General features: G+C 51.4%; 1 protein-coding gene across 9 annotated transcripts in view; it reads right to left on the reverse strand.

Annotated features, from left to right (window-relative positions):
* mub (poly(rC)-binding protein mub) overlaps window positions 1-25,305 on the reverse strand; it is a 113,848-nt gene that overhangs the window by 37,961 nt on the left and 50,582 nt on the right. For 3 of the 9 annotated variants that reach the window (XM_019843345.2, XM_019843344.2, XM_025306727.1), the window contains exon 2: window positions 4,370-4,401. The exons of 3 other annotated variants lie outside the window; for them this stretch is intronic. In XM_019843345.2, coding sequence (XP_019698904.2) covers window positions 4,370-4,401 — 32 coding nt within the window. Of the gene's footprint in view, window positions 1-2,886; window positions 3,099-4,369; window positions 4,402-4,649; window positions 4,721-13,485; window positions 13,570-25,305 lie in introns of those variants that run through there. 3 more of the 9 variants (XM_025306746.1, XM_025306730.1, XM_019843346.2) reach the window with 3 other exon arrangements.

The raw sequence follows: 25,305 nt of genomic DNA on the forward strand, positions 1-25,305 counted from the left end.
CTCGGCGGACTCCGGCGCGAAGTTCGCCCGACGGAGCGATACGGATACGAGATAAACGGGTTTTCATGTAACCCGCATAAACTGGCTCCTCTCGCGCTATCATTACGCGCGTGTAAACGCACACACGGCGCGCGTTTCCAACCCCCGCCGTCCCGCGGAATGAGCCATTTAAAGGCGAATTATCCAACCCTCGCGTCGCGCGTCGCCGCGTGGAGACACGTGGATCTCGGCGGAGACTCTCTCTCTCTCTCTCTCTCTCCCTCCCTCCCTCTCCATCTATCTGCGTCCCTTTCTATCCGCGTCTCGCGCTTCTGCCCTTTGAGCTCTCGGAAGCTTCTTTTTTTCCCCTCAAATCCGCAACTTTCATTACTCGTCATCCTAGTACTTCTCTCTCTCTCTCTCTCTCTCTCTCTCTCTCTCTCTCTCTCTCTCTCTCTCTCTCTCTCTCTCATCCTTCTTCGGCCCGTCGATATTTGCCGAGACGCACGCCGGCGCGTCGTATTTCGGCGAAAGCGCGCGACGTTATGAATTCAAGCTCGTTTCATGTTTCTCGCGATTCTCCAGGCGCACGTGCGAGTCACTCGCGCGAGCAACGTAAATCGGCTGCTGCCTTCCGTATCTCCCGTCGGCCGGCGACGGACAACAGCCGGCCTATCAGTGCCAACTATCACGGCGAGATAAGCGTTTACAATTGAGCATTTTACAGTTATCGCAGTTATGTCCGTTCAAGGGCTCGCGACAGCGTTTTATATCACGCGGCCGCGGATGCAGCCCGAAAATTCCTTCCTCGTTTGGCGCGGCGCAGCGGTCGCAGCGTCTCCAAGAGTCTCTCTCGTTTCGGTCGCGAGACCGTAGTACTTCCTTTCTGTCTCGTCGCCAAGTACTTTCGCGAAGCCAGGCACGAAGAGGCCCGACTGCGGTACTAAATGCATACGTGTGCAATGCATACGTGTGCAATTGTCCGAACACCGTGGCGCGGCCGGAGAATTTCCTGTGAGTGAGCGAGCGAGCGAGCGAGCGAGCGAGCGAGCGAGCGAACGAGCGAGGAATAATTACGGCGCAGCGCAGGTCAGAAAACGGCATTGTTCGTCGACGAAGAGGAGCACGCGTTCGTTCGTTCGTTCGGCGTATATCGAGCGCGTAGAAAAAGGCACGCAGATGCGAAACAGTCGTGGACCAGCGGCGGTACAGTCGCTGGCAGAAAGAAACCAATGACGACGACGACGACGACGACGAGTTTCATATATCGCGTCTATCCTTCTCACTTCTCTTCTTCTCCCTCTTCCTCGCGGTTCCTCTCTTCAATAGTGCCCTACCGGAAACTGGTCGCGCCAAGCGACGCTAATTCTGCACGAAAAGTACTGCTCCGCTCGACCGAAGCACCGAGCGAGTCACGTTGCAGCCTCCGTCGCGACGAGAGAGGACGAACAACGATCGAGACGAACGACGTGGAATATTGAAATATCGATTTTCTCGCGGCTCCATCGTCAACACTGCAACAAAATCACACTGCCGATATAATCGCTCGAGATTCCCTCGAATCACGCCCGCGACGATCAAATGTTCATTCCTCGTACAATCGCACGGGGGAGAGATCACATGGACAAAAATGAAATGAAGTCATTAATCGCTCGGCATATAACCGACGCGGCTTGTATCCGAGTGCCGGGAAGTACAAGCCCGAACCGAAATAAGCGAGTCTCTCTACATCGCCGACAGAACCGTGGCGGAGGGGAAGGAAGAGGAGGAGGGATGGGGGGAGGGGGGACAGCGGCGTATCGCCGGCACAGTAGTTAATCCGGATCGTCGGTGCAACTGGGTGCATGTGAGAGAGAACCGATCGTTCGATCTGGCCCGCCGCCTCGCCGTATCGACTCGCACGGCCAACCGCGAGCGCCCTGAGAGATACGAGAGTGTCGACGTCGCTATCGACGTGTAAGCGAGCGAGAACACAATAATGCCGGGAAATCGCCGCCGCCGCCGCCGCCGTTTCGCGCCTTCGATATTCGCCTACACGGCCTACACGGCGAATCAACGAGCGACGAGGAGCGGCCTATCGCATACCGTCGTTATTCGGCGGCTCGCATGGCGCGTGCCGGTAGAGCGTCGTCGCTTTAATCCCGACGCCATGCGAAACGGCGACCCGCCGTGCGAGCGAGCGAGAGAGCTGGAAAGAAGAGAGAACGAGAGAGAACGAGAGAGAGAGAGAGAGAAAGATAGACGGCGGGAGGGAGGGAGAGAGAGAGGGGAGAGAGAGAGAGAGAGAGAGAGAACGACGGAGGGGGGAGAGAAAGAGCAGCGGTCTCTCGTCGAGTTTCCTAAGAATGCCTCGTGTCCTTCGTAATACGTATCTGCATGCCTTTCTCAGCACGAGCGCACTTGGCCGTTCCGTTACTCGTTGCAGTGGCCGAATTCAACTCAGCCAGTTACACGTATGTCCGGTTATTCGCGGACTAATATCAGCGTCGAGAACACGCCGGCGTGTCCGGTACGATGATGGCGCACGCACAGAATGGCTCTTCGTCGCCACGAGCTCCGACATCGCGATCGCGCTTGATGATCGTAGGTGGTCGTGGTCGTCGTCGTCGTCGTCGTGGTCGTCGTCGTCGCCGACGTCGTCGTCGTCGTCGTCGTCGTCGTCGTCGTCGTCGATGTCGATGTCGTCGTCGTCGTCGTCGTCGTCGTCGTCGTCGTCGTCGTCATCGTCGTCGTCGTCGTCGTCGTCATCTCGTCGCGTCGCCGTCGCCGCCGCCGCCGTGGTCGCCGTCGACGAAGACGTCGTCGTCGTCGTCGTCGCCACGGTGGCGGTCGTCGGCGTCGGTTTTCGGCGATCGCGAGTACGGGGCGCGGTCGCGCGCGCACGCAGAAATAATCTGAATGATTTACCTAAATGCACACTACTCAGTCATCGGGGAGAGGTACGGGCGGCCTCATCGACGCCACACTGCACACTGCGCGGAAACGGGGAGGGGTGAAGAGAGAGAGGAAGAAAAACACTACACTCTACGCGACACTTGCAAAACTGCACCACCTCGACGGAACGCGAACGAGTCTGCCTCCGTTCCCTCTGTCTCTCGGCCAGTTCCGTCCGCTTCCGACGATGCGCGGCGCTGCCTGCGTCGCGCTTGTGTCGACGTCGCCCGCAAGTGGCGCCGCCGCGCGCCTCACCGGAAACTGCGCGCTCGCACGGACTGCGCGCGCACCTCGCTCGTTTGCAGCGGGATATATGAACGCGCGCGCGCGCGCGCGCCGCATCTGCTACTCCGCGACGATATATATACTTTCGCGTTTCTCTTTCGCTCTTTTACATGAAGATTGTTTCGAGAGAATTCTGAAATGGTTATCTTACTTATTTCTTTTATTATTCAATTAGCGGCTGTCTCGCGCGCTTTTGCACGATTGTGTGTCATCGATCGTCGCGCGTGGTTAACGTAACGATGATATTACGAAAGATTCAAGCTTTCTGCGCGAAAAATCAAAGGACGTTGAAGTTTCTCTTGGAAATTTTTCTATTTTGATGCTTCGGGGAAGGAGGATCATTTTGTGAAATTATTTCGCCAAATTCGCGCGATTGGCGGTTTTAGCGACTGACACGCACGGCTGAAGGAATCACGCTGGAACACGGGAGATGCGCGCAGTTGCGTACCTCGTGTTATTAAAAAGGCGCAATTATTATAGATACGTATTTTAGCGCTGTTCTTCAATTCTTTCCGCTTCCGATCTAATTATGCAGCCCGCGGCTAATATTTCCCGTGACATTTAATATTAATGACGGATTACATCGCGTGTTCCAAAACAATTCGGACTAGATGCATTGTTCGCTGTTAATTGTTTCGCATGCCCACGCCGCGTTACCCCGCGAATGAGTCTAACGGACGTCCAACGAAAACTCGATTACCGCGTTCCCCAACTCGTTCTCTGTGATAATTCAACTTTCCTCTGGACTTGAAGGACGGTCAGTTAAATGGGTCGCACGCCGAAGGCGTAAAAGTGAACGTTATCGAATCAAACTTGATAATGAAAGGGAGAAGAAGTCGAGGAATATGACACCGTGCGCTCTCAAGACAGTGCGCGTGCAATTCCGAGCGAACAAACGAACGAACGAACGAGCGAACGAACGGGCATTTTTTTCTCGGCGATACGCGTCGAATATTTTCGCAGCCACCGAGTGACGGAAGCCCGAAAATTTGGAGCCGAATTTTTCTGAGACCGACTGACGTGCCGCCGAACCAAGCAAAGTCATTCGCAGCGAAAACAACTTTTAGCAAAAAATGTTTTATTTAAATTGTTCGCTGCTGGAGTAGAAGCGATTTGACTTTGAACAATAATAAAAGGAAGATTCTCGTTTCAAACGAACATGTTTTTTCACCTTCGTTTTCGGGCCGAATAACTCTCGCATTCCTGTCACAAGAAAAATATTTTTATTTCGAATTGTTTTCTCCCGCGTTCTAAACAATGTGACCATGCTTAAAGCTGTAAACAAAGGAACGTTTTAGAACATGTGGGAATGCGCTCTCCTCGCCGACTTAACTTCGGCAAATGGAATTTGCGTCACTTGTCTGGGGATAAAAAAACAAAGCAAGAGAGAGAGAGAGAGAGAGAGAGAGAGAGGAAGAGAGGAATGAGTAGAAAGATAATTTCGTTCATACATAGAGGTAGATGCGCGACCACGACTTCTCTTACTCCGTCGCTCGTGGAAGGCCATTATGACGACAACGGTATGCCACAGGTACGAACGCAACCAGGAATTTAATTATCATTTTAGACGGCGCGGAAAGCAATTATCGGAAATTTAGTTTGCGATGGTCAATGGAAGCTCGCTGCTAGTGCACGATAGTAACCGCTGTTGCTTCGACATCGCCGAGCGAAAGAGCGAGCTCATTAGAGAGCTCTTTTTCGCGAACATTTCGGCCAATGCGAGCGTTTGCCTCCTCACTTTGCGTTTCAAATCGTATTCACGTCGTCGCGCAGAGTCGCAGAGTCGTCGCAGAGTCGTCGGTTATTTTTCAACTCCCAGTTAAAAGTCGATCTCTCTCCTCCGATGATAGACCGTAGTGGACGATCATCGTCTCTCGTTGTTGTTAATTATGCAGCATGCGATAGAACAAAATGATTTTGATGTAGTCTAATTTTATCAGGAAACGAGATCGCGCATTGAAATGCGCGCGAAATACACGCGACGTGTATTATAGTAAAATAAAAGATACGATCTCGCGATGCGTTTGTTTTGTCAGGCTTAATTCATCAAACGCGCGCGCGCGCGCGTATTGTTAAGGTACAACAAGCATCGATCGCTTGCTCTTAATAGATACAAATTGCTTTTTCTAAAAAAGGAGGACGAGTTTCGACATGGATTTTCAATTTTTCCCCTGGCCGTCGCCGCCGCCGCTGGGACACGCGTCCGTAATGTGTCTCTGTACGGAGAAATGTTACGTTACGCGACTCGATCTATTGACAAATTTCCATCGGACAAATACATGTATTTATCTGTATCGTTCTCAAATTTTATGAAAAAAAAAAAAAAAAACATCCCGCAGAGAACAATAGTCTGTTTTCAATCGACACGAACGATGCATCCGCATTGACTGTGGGTTAAAAAAATATAATCGTCACAAAGTGATCCGAAAACTGAAGATCTGAAAACTCGGCAATCGCAAGAAAGTTTATTATGTTTAGACCGTAAATATCGCGCGCGCGACGATCACCTCGTCAGAATTCGTTCAATTTTCCGATCAAAGAATATGTACGCAATTTTTTCTCGCTGGATAAATTTACTGAATTCACACGCAAATCTAAGAGCTTCTTCCATCTTCCTGTCAAATCTACTCTGGATTCGCACATGTTGGAAGAAAAGTAAGATTTGAGAATTGCCATGGGAATAATTTGTGATAATCGTCGTTTGCTACTTTTGCTACTTCACGTTACCTTGGACAAGATTTCATTACAACCGCCGCAATTAATTTGATCAATGCAATATTCCGCATTGTCGGAAACTCGGTCTTCCAATTCGGAATTTGGGGGGGAGGGAAACAGAATCGAAAGCGTCCACGCAGATACTAATATAGATATAAACCGACGCACGCGTTAGTAAATGTGCGCACGCGAATCGAACAGCATTCAGCCAATTCGGAAAGTTGCTATTGTCGGCAATCTAGGCCAATTAGGACGTAACCCCGAGTTCTCTGAATGCGACGACTCGCGCAGAAAAAAAGAAAAAAAAAGAAAAAGGAGAAACCGCTAATAGATCGCGACAGCGACGTCGTCCGCATATTTCAGAACGAAGCGGAGGAGATAATGACGAAGACGACGATTCTGGATCGATCCTTTTTATTAATTGCCCCAAGCCGGAAACACGACGACGCACTAATGAAGGCGCCGTAGAAACGCGCTCGCGCATCGGCGAAACCCCGTCGAATGTTTACATTATCGGCGAAACGTACAGCCACGTAAGCGGCATGAATAATTTATTTTATAACCGGCCGATCGCGCGCGCGCGCGCGCGCGCGCCCGCAAAAAGCGATGCTCGTAAACGTGAGCGCCTCGTAAAGGCGACGAGGGAGCTCGACGAGTGACGTCGACGTGAACGGAGATTGGTCATGAAGACCGAATCGTTAGACCATTACGCTGCGTCTCGCATCGATTAACTCAGTCCACGTCTCGTCGAGTCGATTCCAAGTGAGCGGATCGAGACAAATGTCGAGCGCGAGAGAATGCCAGCAAGCGGTTCCTCGCTCTCTGCGCGAGGACTGCATCGCACATTAACTTGATTTTCAGCCGGTCGGCTCTCCTACGCCGAGTCGAAATCAGATGAAATCAAATAACGAACGAAAGACAGCTCGCCCTTCAACGGGCTGGCCCTTGAAGAAACTAGATACTAGGGGAGGGGGGGGCTGTTAGACATATGTACAAGAGAATAAATAAGAAAGAGATCGACGGGCCGAGACCGTACCGACCCATTTCGAACCCTCTTCACGGATACAAGATTGTTCGCTCGCTTCGATCGTAAATTTCAGCTTTCCTCCCCCCTGCGATATCGACCGCGAGTCGATATCCTCGGCTCTCGTTCTCTCGAAACGATCTCGGATCTCGGATCGCATTCTCTCTTTTGGCCGCGACCAAAATCTTTTCCCTCTTCTCCCTCAGCTGCTGCGCCCTCTCGCGATTTCACAGTCGATTCTTTGCTCGCGTTACGCGATTAAGCTCGATGACAGACACTGCTCGGGTTGGGTAACGACCGAGGTAAGACTTAAAGAAAACCAGGCGGCGATATTGCCGCAGAGCGCGAGCGCCGCTCGTTTTTCGCCGGGGCGCGGCGAGCGAGGAAGGAAGAGGTCGACGCGGGCGATCAAATGCTTAATGAAGTTTCTCGCGATCGCTTTCGCCGGGATTCAGCGAGAGCCAGGGTGGAAGTATCGCGGAACGGGGCGTTATTGGGTTTCGAGTTTCGCCCGGAGACATTAGAGCGTCCTGAAGCGCCCTGTGTCTAACGCTCGGTGTCTCGCGGCGGAATCTACTTAAGATGTAAACTAAGTTCGAATCCGGACTCGCTCGCGCGAGCGACCGCACATCGTGCCCCGAAAGAAGACTAATTCCGCGGTTTAAGCTCCGCCGGAGCTTCGCTCTCACTCGTCGGCACTCACGGCGAAATTGTCATCTTCCTCGCACCTTTGTCCGCCGCTCGCTCTCCTCTTTACCGCGATCCGCGTGACTTACGGTGACTCTCGTGAATCTTTAACGGCCTCTTTCCCGAGCTTAGAGAAGCGTGTCATCGATGTTTATTACGTTCGCGCCGGGAAAGTGTTTAGTTTCCGCACAAAGAGACTTTCTTATCGCGTCTCCACTACGTTCTCTCTCTTCTCTCTGCGCATCTCTGACCACGATATTTTATCATTCGTAGCACACTTTTTACACGTACAAATATAATAAAATTCATCCGCGGCTCTCTGACAGTTTGTTTCTTCCATAAACTCTAGAAAGTATTTTCGAAAGCGCCACGTCTTCTCATTTCTGCAACTTTTTCTCCATTCTTTTAAGCCAGCCAAGGGTCTTCGAGAGTTCCGTTTCCTCTTCGAACTACTGTCGTACTAAATATCGTAAAGAGCGATTTGTTGTTAGCGTTCAATTTTACACGCACCTGCAGGTATTCCTCTCGGAAAATATTTGCCCGGCTGGAGGAGGATTGCGTGTCAACGACAAAACCGTTGCAAGAATTATGAGCGAAATTACGACGCGACGTGGAGCGCGAGGAGGATGTAGACGACGCCTTCGGCTTCAGACGAGAGGCTGAAGGAGACTTTAGGGTTGACGGAAATGAGACGCCACTTGGTGTCGCGATAAGATCCCGACGCGAACACGGTTCGAGGGTGAACTTCCCTATCGGCGAAAGGGATGAAAAGTGGGAGAACGCGGTGTTGGGATAAGTCGCGCAGTTATTGAAGCCGTTCGCGCATGCAGCTATGGGAACTTTCGCGGATTTTCAGCTCGACTGCACGGTAAACAAATTTTTCGTGCGATATCTCTTACTTTTTATCATCTTTATATATATTTTTTATACTTTTTACTATTTATATATATATATATATATATACACATAGCCGTGCCCCGCTTCCCCCGTAATCTCTTCCTTCGTACGAGAAGATGAGAAATTCGCAAAGTTCATACTCGAGTCGCAAGAACCGCGCGCGGTGTCTGTTGAACATTTGGTTATTTGAAAACAAAATTCTTTCTCTTCTCAATTGTCAAGCATAAATCATAAGAGCAAGAGGGGCATTCTTTCGATTATCTTTCTTTCAAACGCTGACACTCCGTGGAATAACCTCTAAAAAATATACGACCGTCCTTTCTCGCGTATTGTTAGCGTTAACGCTCGAGAGAGGAGAGAATCGAGGAGTTCTCATTTTCACGGATTAAATACGTGTAATTTTACCGCTACGATTTTTTTGCCGGTAAAACCGAGCGCTCTTAAATACCTATGACCCGGGATGTGTGTTAGCTTCTCCGAATTGATCCCCCCTGGAACATTGCTGATTCCATGGTTGTGAGTTACGCTCACATAAATACGGCCGAATACGAAGAGGCGGTGTGTAGTACTTTCTTCTCTTTTTCTTTTTTATCCTCCTTTTTTCTTTCTCTTTTTCTCCTTTTATCGAGACGCGGCGATCCCAGAGCAGTAAAAGCCTGGGCGCTTTTCAAGAATCGCGCGCAAAAAATTTCGGTTTAATAAATTTCGCTGACTTTTATTACGGGCGCGACTGAACTTCCGGATTAACGAAGGTACAATCGCGGCGGCCGAAGCGCGGCGCGTTTCCCAGGTACCCCCGGAGAAGAATCCAAGAGAGGGCCAGAAAAAAGGTTATCGGGCGCTCTCCATTTCGGTGACGTGATTTAAGCGCTAAGCGTTCGATAATGGAGGACCGTAGCTATCTGATTCGATTTGCATCTCGCACTCACAAACCTTCGCGGAATTAATCAGCGAATTTCCGCGCGGCGAACATATCGGACTCTTTTGCGCGCGCCCTGACCGATTGCTGGCCTTCAGCAATTAAAGGAAGCCAAGCCGCGTAAACACGCGCTGACCTACCTAGTAGTTGTTTAGTACACTGCACATTGTATGCACCTGACCGTTACTAACATTATCAATATTCAGCATCGACTCGATCAATCATCATTATTTCACGAACGTCGGCAAACGAATGACGTAACTGCGCGGCGAGTCGGACTCATTTTCAGACATCTCGTTCCGTTTTCGCGGTAATATATTCCACGTACACACAGCAGCGTGACATTCCTCCACCGCGGACTACAATATGTATCACGAATATTCCAGAAATCCGAATAATTTCTGTAGGGGAAGCAGAGAGAGAGAGGGAGAGAGGGAGAGAGAGAGAGAGAGAGAGAGAGAGAGAGAGAGAGAGAGAGAGAATCTCCCAATTAGATCGTTACGCGAGCGTTACGTACACCTCGTGAACGACGAAGACTCGGGGGGGGGGGGGGGGTCTTCAAGGCTCGGCTCTCGATACACCTGAGGGGTCTCAAAGGGACGCAGCGGAAACGGTAGTCATTGTTTTGTTTCCATTCGTGCGATTAATCGCGGACGCAGCGGTATCACCGGGGCGTGCACAGAGCGAAGAGAGACGGCAGCAGCTCTGAAGCCTCTTTCATCTGCGTCTATTGTTCTCCGGCCTCTTTCGTCTCTCTCTCTCTCTCTCTCTCTCTCTCTCGTCTGCATCCTCTCGCCCTCTCTGTCTCGCCCCTTTCTCTCTCTCCCTCTCCTCACACTCCGCTTTGTCTCGTTTATCCCTGCTCACAGTTTTCTCGTCCCAGACGCACACCCTTTGCAGCTTCACCAGCTCCCTTCGGTTCGCCCTCTTCTGCTACCTTGACCAGGCGGAGCTGCCTTGACGCGAACTTGTTCGCAAGCATGCCTCCAAGTCGTCGGAATGAACCTTTCGTAAGGTCAGCGCGATCCGCGTTCGGACCCCGCGCGCGACAGGTGTCCCCAATGAATATCCGACGACTTCGAGTCACCTTCTAACTGAGTTCTAATGAGCGCACTAATTGCGTGATCCTGCGCGATTTATGTAACGGGCTGATGCGGCCTCTTGGCGACATGCCGAGTCATCGAGTTCGTTTGGGAGAAGCGACACGCGTAGTTGGTATCATTAAGATCGTTAAAATGCAATTTTAAACAATGCCTCCGCAAAAGACGTAATCTTTTGGAAAAACGAAATTAATGCTTCGTCATTAATTACGTGTACTGTATATATTATTAAATTAATATATAATTATTCGCCACGCGTTTTCCAGTATTCTCGACTGAAGAAGTCGAGCTGATCCGATTAATCTCAGTCGGGCCGACGATAAATATTGATCTTCAAAGGAACTATATATTTTGCTCCTACGACGAAGGAATCGGTCGCGAGAAATTGAATTTAATCGTTCATTTACGTTTCGTCACGTCCCAACGCCCCTCGTAATTTCTCGAGCTGCTACCTTTTTATCCGACGCTCCAAATATAATCCGTCGCGTGTAGAACACGGTTCAATTATTGCTGGATTAAAACTCATTAGCGCGAGAGGGCAGTACTCGCTACTATTCGCCCCGTTGTAAAACGAGGCGGATATTCATTAAATCCCGGTAATTTTCGGTACGCGACGACGACGACAGCGTCATTTCGTCGAATCCTTTCAGATTATTCCGGATAGGTAATCTAACATTTCGCTTTTAGAGACCCCGGCGGCGCTCTCTCGCGCATGAGCGAGCAGATTCATAATTGGACGAAATCCATTGCCTGGATATGATGGATCCTGCGGGTTCTGGTCCGGCGATTATTAATATCGCGGTCGTCGAAATTGATTCGTTACCGGGAGCCAATAACATCGTCATAAAACAACCGCGCGCGCGCGCGCCGTAAACATATTGTCTTATTTTACGAAATATTCGCCGCAATCGTTACGTACACGTACGAATATCTATATATCTCTATCATGGTTTAACATGACCATCGGCGGTATATCGGTCAAGGGGTGAGGGTGGCAGAGAGTGGACTCGCAAATTCGCAAAATCCAATGAAATAATTTCTTTCGCGTTCGAGAATTGTCGCCGACGAATCGAAAATGACCCACTTTGCGCGCGCCGGGATTAAATTCTGTCATATTCGACGCCGATCGATTTTCGGCCGACGAGAGCCGCCGTACGGAAAACCGCAGCGGAGTCAAACGCCATCCGCCCGAAACGAGGCATAAAATTGTTCACGGTTTGTCGTTGTTTGTCAACGATTTGGCAATTGTGGAAATTCAATTCGACCCATTAAGCGCCGCGCATGCATATGCATATCGCCGTGCGCGGCGGAATATAACGTAGCCCACACTCGCCAGCGAGCGAGCGCAGCGAGCGTGGAAGGAAGGGTGGCGAGAGAGAGAGAAAGAGAGAGAGAGAGAGAGAGAGAGGAGAGAGAGAGAGACAGAGAGAGAGAGAGAGCGAGAGCGGTCCTCTCTGCGATATGACGTAGGACAAACTCACTCTTTTTCGTATTCCTCCAACTTTTACCATTTCGGAAGAAACTTCCCTTCCACCACTACTATTACTAGAACTCTCTTCCTCTTCTTCCTTTTCTTCTTTACATTTCGCCCAATCTCGGAAGAGACTTTTCGGCCTCTCCTCTCTTCCTCATTTTTACTCTCTATTAATTACCCTCGGCTTCAATCTCATTCAATTCCGTCGATTCATCAGCGGCAAATTTCTTATTTACAGAGATCGAAATCACATTTTACAGACTCACGCCTGGCTTATTCACTTTTACGCTCTTTCCTACGAGATCTTCAATCTTGCAGTTTGAAATGAAATATCTGAAATGAACCTCGCATATTCTTTCCGCAGTTTCACCGACGTATCTGATCCAGCGAAGAGCCCGCGAATTTGGCCGATCCGGAGCGCGACCTGAAGAAACAACGACGCGGCTGTTTTACCACGACTTCGACAATGTGGCTTACATTGCTCTCAGAATAAATGACTCGTATCCTCCGTTCCCTCTGTTCCCGTTTCGCCGCCGCCCTTCACAAGTAATTAAAACGGCACTTATTCCCGTCGCGATGGCCCTGCTCGAGATGGTAATTAGCATCGACTGTTATCGCCGTGTTTACGCCGCGTCGAGAGTTCATCTCGAAGACGAAAGTTCGCGCAGCGTGTACGGCGCGCATTTAATTGCAAATTTCCCCAGTTAACCGACGCGCGTATATGCTAGCCGCCTGCCGATGCGTAGTCTCTCTCGCAGGATTCGATCGGGGACGCACGCGGTGGTGCGACGGGACGGCACTTCCGAAAACTTATCGGAACTAACTCTCCGACTCACTTTTCTACAATAATCGCGACGTTTCCGGCAAAGGTGATATCCCGGCTAGCTTCGACGGCGGAACGCGGCTTCGTTAAAATAATGAACGAAGCCGCGCGCTAAAGCGTACGAGAGCGTTTAGAAAAACCTGCGATTCTTTCATCGTTTCCCCGGCGCGCGTGCAAACAGACAGAGCGCGACGGCGATTAGTTTCCGGGCGTATTGATTGATCCGGGCGTCACGGGGACGCGTCGCGGAAGCTCGCGAGAGTTCGGCTCCGAGTATACATCTGAGTATACGAGAACGAGCGAGGTTGAACGACAATTCGGTGGCTTCCTACCGTATAGCCTAAGGCGGATAAAACGGACTCGATTAGCCCCGCTCTCGATGTCAGATCGCGGCACGCCGGGGGGACACGTCGGGAAAATGAACGTCACCGCAACCGGGCGGAGGAAGCCACGGCGTCCCGCAGACACAATGTAGACGACGGGGGATGTTTCGGGGAAATGAAGAGGAGAATCCGCGCGGCTCGTCTCTCTCTCTCTCTCTCTCTCTCTGTCGCGTCGCTCGGATCCCGACTTGGTGCTCGATGCCGCGACTAACTGACAGCCGGAATGACATTAGCGGATACGTCGTTATTCAGCCCGGGTACTTACGTCTCGTCATTACGCCGGTCGTGCGGGCGAGCGAGCGAGAATCTCGAAAGCGGCGAAGCTGAACCACGGCAGCGCGATTGAATAGCCAGCCGACAATCGGCGCTCGCCTGTCGCAACGTCGCCTGGGAAATTGTGACAATGCAATAAGATTAATAAGTGATAGAGGGGCCGGCCGTGTCGGCGGGTTCATTGTCGAGAAGCCGGGCATTGAGACGCTTCGACGGCGGCGCGATCGTTCCGAACAGTTATATGTACATGTAAGACGCTGTAAAATTTAATTTTCCCTATTACGGTCGTGGCGCCGCGATGGTGTCGCGTGCGATGTGAATACGCGAGCGCGCGCACGTGTGTGTGTGTGTATGGCGGGAGGAGAATTTGTCGCTCGTGTGGGTTAATTAAAAAGTTATAAAAATCGGGTGGGCGTGCGTCAGTGCGAGGATATTAACGAGGCGAGTTAAACATTTCTAATCGATACACCGATACACGAGCGGGCTGACTTACTCGTCTTACGTCGCGGAAATTGCAACGCGGGGGATAACGTTATCTCGTTTTGCTCGTACGCGTGTTTCCACATTTATGACCCCGATACCGCACCACCACGTACGTGGGATTATATTTCATTCCCGTGGCGAACTGCGAAACAGCACTTTCCGATGAATTCCAATCCAATACACCGGCACGCACGCGCGCGCAACCCACGCACACACACACACACACACAAATACATACACGCGTTAGAGTAAAATGCATAAATCACCAGGCCGCGTCTTTGCGTATGTCTCGGAGAACCTATACCCGCGCCATCGCGTGTCCAACTTCAACTCATCCCGAGGAGAGTCCGACCGAGTTATTAAATTCTCGTACAGCTCCGCGTTTTCACGAGCGAGCCGCAGCAGCGTTTTCCGTTGATGAAGGGAAGCTCGGTCTCGTTGCGACAATTGCTCTTTTTCTCTTCTAGTAACTGTGTGTGTGTGTGTGTGTGTGTGTGTGTATGCGGCAGCAGTGAAAAAATATAAATTTACGACTAAACCGAGCAATCGTGACAACGCGAGCGGGACAAAAGAAGAATTTCTCGACGACGGTATCACACATGTAGTCTCGCGAGGAAATTCGAAATTTCACCGGTCAACTCGACGTGATAAGAAAACTCAGCGGAAAAATTACGAACCGTCGTCGGTCGAAGGCCACCGCGAAAGCGGCGATTCGTCGAGAGGAAGGAGAAAAAAGTTACTCGGCGTTCATCATCGGGAAAACGCCCACGTCGGGAGGATCGAAAATTCTGTCGCCGAAATCGAGGACGCAGATAACAATCCACACACAACCATGTCCGGAGCTGCAACGCAAAGTTATCGAATGCCCTCGACCTAAAAGACCCGAGTTACCGAGGGGCAGAATAGCTCGAGACGTCGTTTCCCAGCAATATCGGGACCGCACCCCGAGCGTCTCGCGTCTCGCGTCGGATAAGCGGACCGCCCTGCCGAGAGCACCATCTTCGGCGCTGCCACAACAATCTGCCCTTCGAGGCCGCAGCCGGCGATAATCCCGGCGTACATCCGCACCCCGGCAATGCTCGCGTAGTAGCTCGAATTTGCGAGAGCTTTGCGCGCCAAGCGAACGTGTCCATCGGGTATCGGCAAAGCCGCTTGAAAGGGCGGAAGGGGGGCGGGGGGGTAGCGCAAAGCGCTGGAAGAAGAAGGGCAACGAGAGAGCTCGCGAAAAGAAGGAATCTCTTCGCGCATCCCTTCGACTGCCGCTGACTGACTGACTGACTACTTGGGTATCGGAGGGCGACCTCGGCTTATCCCTCGTCCCTGCCGAACGCTGGAGGTTCGTGAAAGGGCGCGAGGGGAGGGCGAGTGGAACGGCGAGGGGGTTGCAGGAGCGAGCGGATGCAATGACTGGAAACGGGAAATTCGACGATGGGAAATGAAAATGCCTCCGGCTGCCTGTAACGCCTGCCAGGGGGGGGGGGGACAGTGGGTGGATGAGCGGAGAGAGGTGGAGGAGGGTGGATAAAGAAGCTGCAAGTTTTAGAAATCGAAAGGTCGGCGAAGCGAGGGTGCGCCTCGCGATCGACTCGGCGGAGGGAAACACGCTGCGTTATTTACGCGAAATGTAAAGAGGGTTGCGCGGGTCGCCGGCCGTGCTGAGAATTTTCCAACGATACCTTATGTATGATACGACGCGGTATCGCGGCATCGCGGTCCCCGACACGAGAGAATCAAAGACGCGAGATCGTTCGCCGATCGATCGGCGCGCGGCCAGAGCGCGACGGAAACTGAATGTAAATATGAACGAGCGAGCGCGCGAGGCGCTCCTTTCTGCGCGCAAACGCTCTAATTAAAGTGGCAGAGATTGTATTTAATTAGAAACAGAGAGAGAGAGAGAGAGAGAAAGCGAGAGCGCAAATTACGGCGAAACTTATCTTTATTGGACAGGATGCAGGTATACGAGACGCGTCGCGAGAGCTCGGCGAGAGACAGACACGTTAAAACGTATTCAACGGTATTACGGTGTGTATTCGACGGGATTTATTTCCGCGAAAATAGTGCGCTTGATCTTCGAAATCGTGAGCATTTAATGCTCGCTCTCTCTCTCTCTCTCTCTCTCTCTCTCTCTCTCTCTCTCTCGAGGCAACGTCAAGCGCTGGCGCGATCCCCGGCCTGCAATATTCCTAAAATATAACCTTCAATTCGATACTCTGAATGAAACTCTTCTTTTTGTATACCGAGCGTAAATAAAGTCCGGCCGCTAAACGGCGCGCGCGCGCGCGATCGCGTCAAGGGTGGCGCGTGAATCGTTTTAATTGTAATTAGCGCGGATGTGCGAGCGGGTGCGCGCACGCGCACACAAACCGACTGCTGCTTTCGACGTTATCGCAGGAACATCCGTAATTACGCAAAATATTATCGGCGCGATTTAACACCGTCCCCGGCCCGCGTTCTCTCTCGGCTCCCGCGCTTGTTAGCGCGATTTAGATTAGCGCGCGGCACTTCGCACGCGACGCACCCCCTCGCCCCCCGCACCCCCGTATATCGTCCGTAAAGTTCCGGAACACACGACGCTCGTTGCAGGTGAACGCGGGACGGGGGGGAGCGGGGGCGGGGGAGAGAGAACCTCGGCCGACCGCGTCGCGCGAATTATGTCCTCACGCCAACCGTGACATTCCTCGCGAGTGTTAATTAATCAATTTAACCCTGAACCGGACGTCACGCGACCACTTATACGACCGCGGTCGCAATTAGACGCCGAATCTACGCGCCTTCTTCATAGCACGTTGTTATTTTTCAACGATTAATATATCTCGAATGTCGAAAGTTTCGAATCGGCACAGCTAGGACACGTTCGGGGCGATCGCGTCCTGCTCGCTCCCACAGCCGCGATCCAATGATTATTGCTGTATTATCGAATCTGCCCATTTATTTGCCTGTAGCGATTAATCGCTATCATTGAACCTGACGTTCCTCTGCGTCGCAGCCGGCGCTGAGCGATTTCCGACGAGAGTTCCGTCCGACTTGCCCGCGAAACCGATATTCGCGCACGGCTGCCTCCCCGACGCTTTCGGGGGAAATTAATCTTCCCGGAGTATTTCCAAATCTGAAAGTTTCCGGATCGCCGCGACGTTCTTTCGCGCGGAACAATACGCGCCACTCATCGCCGCTCGTCGCGAGCGATAGCCTGTTCTCGCGCGATAACGTTGCTTAAAAGGATTCGATTTCGGCGCGCACTCTCGTTCTCCTGCGAGATCTCTCGTAGGAGTGTGCTCCCTCTGTCTCCCGCACCGCTCTCTTCTTTCAGCCGCGGAGAATAAGGCGGACTCTCAAAGGTGGACGGTGGAAATAATGGAATCGCGAAATTGACTCCACGTAGAACGTGTGTTCTCCGAAGGCGGAATAAATAAGAGCGCGGCTCACTGGAGGGGTCGCGTCGCCCCGAAGAAATCATTTGTCGCGGTCGCGGTCGGCCTGATCGGGAGAGTTTGTGCACCGTCGACAGAAACGCGATGGATTCTTGATCCCCTCGAACAGTCCACGTGTGAGAGAAAAAGAAGGAGAGTAGGGGGGAGAGAGAGAGAGAGAGAGAGAGAGAGAGAAAGAGAGAGAAAGAAAAAAGAAGAAGGCAAGCGACATGTATCAGCACGTACGAGTATTTCAGCAATTAACTCTTGTCCAAAAAACAAAATCTCGGCTCGCACAACAATACAAAGGTGGGGCATTCGGAAATGGCGGCCGTGGATATCTGATAAAAAATCTCGCGATTCGTTCCCGCTCGTGATTAATTTCGCCAAATCTCGAGGCGAAGCAAGAACAGAACGATCAGGGGAGAGTGAGGAGGGGAAGGAGGAAAGGGTGGCGGAATGAGAGGAAGAGAGAAGAAGGGGGGCAAGAGGGTAACGACGAGACGGGGTAAAAGGGGGGGGGTAAAAAGTGGACGGAACACATCGACCAATGGCGCGCGTCAAAGGTATCCGTTTGAATTTCGCCGTTCAACCGTATCGTCCGACAGATTCCAGAAATTCAAACGAACCCGAGCGGGGAAAATCCGCGGCTTATTGAGAATTCCGCATATCGATAGATTACAACGCGGCTGGGGATGAAGCAGAGGGAGGGGATAGAAAGTAAACCCCGGTAAAAAGCTCTTCCTTCTTTTCAGATTAAAAACATACAGCGTTTCGCGGGCGCCGTTTTTCTGATTCAACGCGGAACGCTTACGAGGGAGAGGGCTCGTGCCTCCTCTCCTTTTATCTTCCCCTCGCGGAATGATAAAGCGCCCGCGTCATCGTTGGAATTTATGGCTTTTCTTTGCAAAACACATGCGTGGCTCGTTCGACCCGTTTCCGACCGCGATTAACCGCGCGCCGTCGACTTTCCGGAGAAGCGACCGCTTGAAAATTTATTCGTTTCTTTGGGAACGTCGCCGGCGTAATAATTAATCACAGGTATTTAAGTATTTTGCACAAGACACTCTCTCCTCGGCATTTCGACCACTTCACTTATCACGCACACTTGCGAAACAAAATTGCGAAGGTCCCTAAGCAGCTCTTCGCCAGAGTCGGGTGGTCGAGAAACTTCGACCTCCTCGAGAGAGCGAATTTTCACTAAAAATTAATTAACCCATTTATCGCACGAGCTCCTCGAATATAATAGTCTCGTGAGAAGCGCGCGACTTACGGGAATTGACGGAATTCTTCCGTCAGTCACCGAGAAGGAATGCAGAGATGACAGGTGCTCCGATTTCTTTCCGCGCGTAAAGGAAAACGGAAGAGAGAGAGAGAGAGAGAGAGAGAGAGGGAGGGATGAATTCTGAAAACAAGTCTCACCACGAGCTCCTTCAACATTTCCACATATACGAATATATTCCCGTGGAGAAACACCACCGACTCGCGTCACCTCGCTCCGCCGATGATACTCCCAGAAAACGAAACGGGTTACAAATCACCGGGTTCACGAGCTCCCCTCGAAAGCTATTCGCATTCAATTCCGGGGCTCGCCGTTGTCTGCCAAATCTGCCGATTTTCCCCCAACCCCTAACGCGGCGCGGCGTGTCGACGGGGTAGAGTGCGCGCAGGGAAACAGCGACGGGGAAAAGGGACCGACCGGGAGCTCCGACGACAAATCACGCGCGACGCCCTTCGAGTCTCGCGAAGCGTACGTAAAATGTGCGCGAGATAACAGCCGACTCCCGTTGCCGGAGTCCGCCTGACGTTTTTATCTGACGAGCGGCTGCTGTTTCCGCGGCGATGGCGGCGCGGTGTCCGAGGATGTTTACGTGAACGCGCTTTTGTCGAAAAGCGCGTAGCCGCGGCGTTCGATCGCGCTCGCGCTTTTCCACCTCGCGTCGCGATTCCGCGAGAGCGACGGTGACGCTTGCTTCGCTTCGTTCCTCTCGGATGCGCGACAGAGTCGCGCGATGAATACTATCGATCGCGCCGCCGCCATTCCTCGCGGAGATGTGACTCCGTCGCGAATTAATATGCTAAAATGTCAACTACGTTATATCGGGAGAAAAGAAACGAGGAGTCGGGAGACAAAGTTATGACGAAGACTCGCGCGAGCGGAAGACCGTGACACGCGACTTGCCGATTCCTCTCTCGTCTCCCGCGAACACGAATTCTCGCTTATGTTAATTGCTAGTTAATTGCAAGACCCCCCTTCGTGCCTGTGAGACGCCGGAAAGATTCGAGGCGAGTCATGAGCTCCTCCTTGTTAGCGAGTGCCTTTATATTCTTCGCGAAAGAACGGACATGAAGGCAAGAAGAAGAAGAAGAAGAAGAAGAAGAAGAGGAACAAGAAGAAGAAAATGAGAAGTTCCTTGCTCCAGTAAATTAACTCGGGCACACGCCGGGATGACTCGATCGATCTACACTCTTCTTCTTTCGGAGTCGCGTGCGACGGGTAAGTCGAAGAAGTTTCGAGATTGATAAATTCGTCGTTCGTTAAAAAACCGAACGGGGAGAGTAATGGGGGGAGGGGGGGGCGGCGAGAGACGAGCAAGTTCGCTCGCTTTACGCGCGTCGTTTTATCGAAAAGTTTGCAAAGCCGCGTACGTTAAGTTCCTCTCAAATAGATGCCGGCCGGTCGGTCGGCCGGCGAAGCTTTTTCAGGGCCGGCTGCAGAATAGATCGCAGTTTCCTGCCACTCTCTCCCCCTATTCAGAGGTAAGAACCTTCCCGGATCCGGAGATGGCTCGCCTCTTGTCGCGGCGCCGTGAAAGTCGCGCGAAACTTTGAATTTGCAATTTACCTCCGGATGGGAGAGTCCCCCCCCTCTCTCTCTCTCGTGCCCGGTTTACCCCCTGCGAAGCGAATTCGAATTTGTACAAGGCGGATTTACCGGGTAAACAGAATTACCAACTCTGGCTGACGCGCGACTGCGATGACATAACGGCTGGTTCTCCTCATCCCCCCCCCCGCCGCTCCTATTGCTCGCGGGACCCGCACGAATTTTTTTGACGAATTTCGAGATCGCACGCGCGCGCGTCACTGAATGTGAAATTATTGTCAACAATTTCTACCGCACGATATAATTCAAAGGTCGCGAGAAGCGATATTAAGTTTTTACCTGAGATTATTGTCGATTGTTCAAACATCGAATTCGAATTCGAATTCGAATATCGGTGCTGAAATGTGTGCACTTTTGTTTGATTTTACTGTAAACAACTGTCGATGGGAGTGGTCGTGTATGAAATAACCAATGTGATATTCGGAAAAGCTCCGTGCGTTATCATTGTGAAGAAAAGAGAGATGTTAAATGAACGTCACATTCGCAATGAGAAATTGATGAAGTCTGACGTTAATTTTATCTTGATGTATCTGCAAACACCCCCCGAGGCGAGACAGTCATTGTGAGATATCCGACATCATTGTGTGAGATATAGCCGACATGTGTGGGAAGGGTGTGTGTCGCGACACACATGTACGAGGACGCTGCTAACGGTATAATGGCCGGATACTCTGAACTTCCGAGAATTTCATCGCTTAATTAATACGGGCGAACTATGTTGCGTATAATACCTCGTTTTTGCTGGTAAATCGGTCGGTCGTGATGCATCGATTTGATCAAATCGACCTATCGTCAAATCGAGTAGCGGGTAGCGCAATCTACATGTATGTGTGTGTGTGTGCGCGCGTGTCTCTAAATTAACTTTTAAAAATATGATTTGTAAAATATGAACGGGCGGCAGAACGAGATTCGTCGTTTCGACAAGGACGGGAAAGGGGTGAAATTTTCCGAACAATATCTGTAAATGCAATGCAACCGCAAAAAAGGATCTTTCAATCGCGGTACTTGTGTCACAATTTTGCACACACACACACACATCTCACTTTTCATAGCTTCAACACAGCGCTGTTATTTCGTCGTGTCGATCGAAAATGCCGGATCTATTTGACGCTGATCGTGTTTACAATTTAATTTCAGGACACGACAGAGTGGGTTTCCACGGATTACGTACTGAAATGTCAGGTGGAGGATCATCGGTGGGGAGGGAACGGATGCCGCAGCATCCGAGCTCCCGAGAATTCCATTGCCTGATTGATATGTGTCAAGCCTGCCGCATGCACCATTGCCTCGCGACCAATACCCGACGGGATTGCACACGCCGCGTTATAGTCATATCCCCGTATCACGAATCGCATTAAAGCCCCGGGAATCAGATTCAAGCGACTCGGACGCGTGGCCGCGAAACGCGGCTCAAACTAATCGCGATGGATCCCGAAAATTTCGAAAATTCAACGATACCGCTAATATCCCCGACGTCCCATTCAAGATTTCCGCCCCCGACGCGAAATCTCTTCAATTTGTGCTACAGAACCGATAATACCGTGCGGGGAGAGAAACGACCAACGAACGTCACGTTGGTCACGCAATATCACCGAGCACGCGCAAAAAAAAAAAGTAAAACAAGGAGAAAGCGAATGAGCGTCGATATCGTCCGTATTATGCGAAAATACCGACGGACCGAGGAAAAAATTGATAAATGTCGATTGCATGCGATATTATGCGGGAGAATAAAAATGAAAATAATGGTGTTGCAGATATTAATCTCGTCGAAGGCTATTTAATGATTTCGATCGATATTAATCGCGAGAATTTCGTTTTAACGGATAAATATTCCGATTACATTTGAAAACCGGCGATTAAAATTCAACAGGAGCTACCAGCACCAGCTGGTGTCCCCCCTGTTGAACCTGGCGCGCGAATTAAAGTGCCAACTTGAACTATCGATAGCGACTTTCAGTCGCCTTCCTTATCAGAGAGGGATACCGGAGATACCGAGAGATTCTTCGGATCAGCGATCCGCTAGAAAAAGGTGTAGCATAACGGGACCAATTACCGCGCGCGGTCGCCGATGCGGTGCAGGAAACGAAAGTGGAGGCGGAAGTAATGACGACAACGGTAATGGTACCGGAGATGGTAGACTACCGGCGAGATATTATTCAATAGTATAGATTGAACTTAGCGCGAAGTGGTATTCCCGTCGCCGCGGTAAATCGTCGAAAAGTTCGCCTCCGGACAGACAGATCGTGTGATTCGCGACCGCGGAAGCCGAAGGCTCTGCAATCGATCGAACGCGTATCATCCCTTTCTCCCCTCCCCCCTCATAATATTATCACTACACGTCTTCGCCGGAAGAGATCACGATGCTCTCCCTATAGCCTCAAAGCGAAATCGATCGACCGCTGCGCCGCTGCGATCTCCCGGTAAAAACCCAAGAGAGAATTTCAGCGCGATCGTCCCGGATCGTGAATTAAGAACACGCGTTTCCTCGAAGGACATTTAGATATACCCCCGATCGCGTAGAGCCGCTCTGAGAGAGGCGCGGCAGTTGAATGCACAGGTTCACCGGCTGCCGTAAACTTCGGCTGCCCTGACACTGAGCGGAGAGCGGTACGCCCTAAATCGTGTTCTTTGTATCGCGGTATTTCGGCCGGGAGAATAATGTTCATGGCTCCTCCTCGCCCCCTTGACCGTTTCTCTCTCTCTCTCTCTCTCTCTCTCTCTCTCTCTCTCATTGTGCCCGACGCGGCTTCTGTTGGAGACTCACGGCGAAAAGGGAACCCGCCTCCCTAGTTAGGACCCGATAAACCCTATTTCATCCATCAACGGGGCGCGCAGATCGAGTGGGAGGCCGATAAAGGGCCATTTCTCTAAATCCTCTAATGGTGAGAAAAGGTTACGAACGGCGGAAATGAAAATCTCGTATACGGCACAGTATCGACTAGCTTCTCTCCTCTCCTGCTCTCCGCTTTCCTTTCAGCCCCCGTTCTTACGTACACCCTCTCTCTCTCTCTCTCTCTCCCTCCTACGGACGTCGACAATGTGTTAGGTAGGCGATGAACGCGACTATACTCGTGTTCACGTACGTTCCATGTACGCAAACACGCCCCTTACATCGCGCAGCCGGCTCGAAGAGTGGCTCGGCCTCGGGCTAAGAACGACATAGATAAGAGCGAGCAACTGGCGGGGTCGCCGGGGGTGAAGTTGTTGACGCGAGTGGGTGGAGAACTGCCAGGGTGTTTTACTTTCCGCCTTGGGTCTTAGGTGGTAGTTTATTTCGCAGTTCGCTCCCGCTCAGACCTGCCACCGCCGTCGGACCAGGTACAACCACCGCTTGGCTGAACTTGCTCCCTTTCAATCGCGGGCGCTTTGCAGCTCTCGCGCAACGGCGCCGAACGCCGTTCTGGTCTTCCTTCATTCTTAAACGCGGCTGCTTCTCCTTCTCCCTCGCCAGGCCAGGCAGTCGCCGCAGCCGCAGTTAAACGCCATCCAGTTGAATTCGCCACGTTATTTCACTCGGCGCGGGTAACGTAATCGTTCGCTCGCTGATTAAGTGAATACGATGCACCGCAACAACCGAAACTATAAACCAATGTACCAATGAAGCCTCCCAAAATCAGACTATTATTTTACATATAATTACACGCGCCGGGATTGCGGACGCAAAATCGCTTTACGCCCGTGGAGGGCCGGAGCGCGCTGGTAAATTCGATATACGATGAAATACCGACAATTGATGCTACCCGCAATCGCGAGAACGAAGGAAGCTAATGGCGCCATTGACAGGCGCTTTCAGGCGGCGGGCTGCAAGGAACGCCTACTTGCCTCGCAATTATTCCTGTACTTTAATCGTGAAATGTATGTCGTTATTCTAACAACAACAAAGAGCGGATTAGTAAATACGCTGCGTGTTGGAAATCACCTGTATTTTATTAGTCATCCTAATGAGCGAGATTATTAATTCTAGAATTGATAGAATTACCTGCCATCCTTATTGTTCCGTTTCGTTTCACTCGCCTCGCAACTTCCCGCAATGGCTCGCGAAGCGCGCAACCTATCGTCAAAATAAAACGAGAACCGGCCGCGGCAAACTATGACCTTAATTATTCCGTTTCATCCCCCAAGTAGCTTATCCTTACTTCGCCGGGCGGGCGTTTCAAAAGACGACCTACTTCCGTGCGCGCGATTCTTCGGACGAAAATGCAAGCCCGCGGCGCGTCGCCCTCCCCGCCGCAACCGGCGATTTCCGTCTACGCGAAATTGGGGGTTCCGTCGCCGTCACGTTTTTCCGTCGCCCCTCGCGCGCGGTATGGCTCTCTCTCTCTCCTCCGTTCGCCCTGCTCGCCAGCATGCCGGCATTTACATGCTCAGCTGGACGGCCATTGTACGGCGAGCGGCCACGTTCGCGTAGGTTAATTAGTCCGCGCTCCAATTACTAAGAATTAAATCCGATGCACCGCCAGTAGAACTAATAATGAAGCTCCCCAAAGCCTACTAAATTAACGTCATCTGCGACAGCTGGATACTTTCGCGCGACATGAACAATTGAGCGTGACTAATTATACGGCTAATAATGTCAATTATAAGAGAGCGACGGGGGATTCTCAAACGAGGGAATGAGTCGGCACTGCCGACTCTTGCCGATGTTCCTTCGGTTTCGCGCTCGACGGGCTCGAATGCTCGCCGTCAATCATCTATCGGTCGATTCCCTTTCTCCTCGAGAATATGATCGAGCGATTCGCAACTTGCCACGAGTTCTGTATTCGCGCGCGAGATTCCAGAGGTGGAGAGAGAAAAAGACATCGCCTCTCGATAAATAAGCAAGGAGGTTTCCTCCGCGCGTTAAAAGGGATCGGAAACGAGACGTTCCTCGCGAGCTAAGCGCGCTTCACGGACAGGGGTAAACAGATAACAAAAATCTTATTCCTCATTTAATTTCCGCGAGTTTGCGCGAGAGTCATACAGGGCCGAGCGACGAAGATTGAATGGCGAACGACGTGCGCGCGCGCGCGCGTCTCTCTCTCTCTCTCTCTCTCGTGCG

Source organism: Harpegnathos saltator, unplaced genomic scaffold (genome assembly GCF_003227715.2).
Source record: "Harpegnathos saltator strain DR-91 unplaced genomic scaffold, Hsal_v8.6 scaffold126, whole genome shotgun sequence".
NCBI lineage: Eukaryota > Metazoa > Arthropoda > Insecta > Hymenoptera > Formicidae > Harpegnathos > Harpegnathos saltator.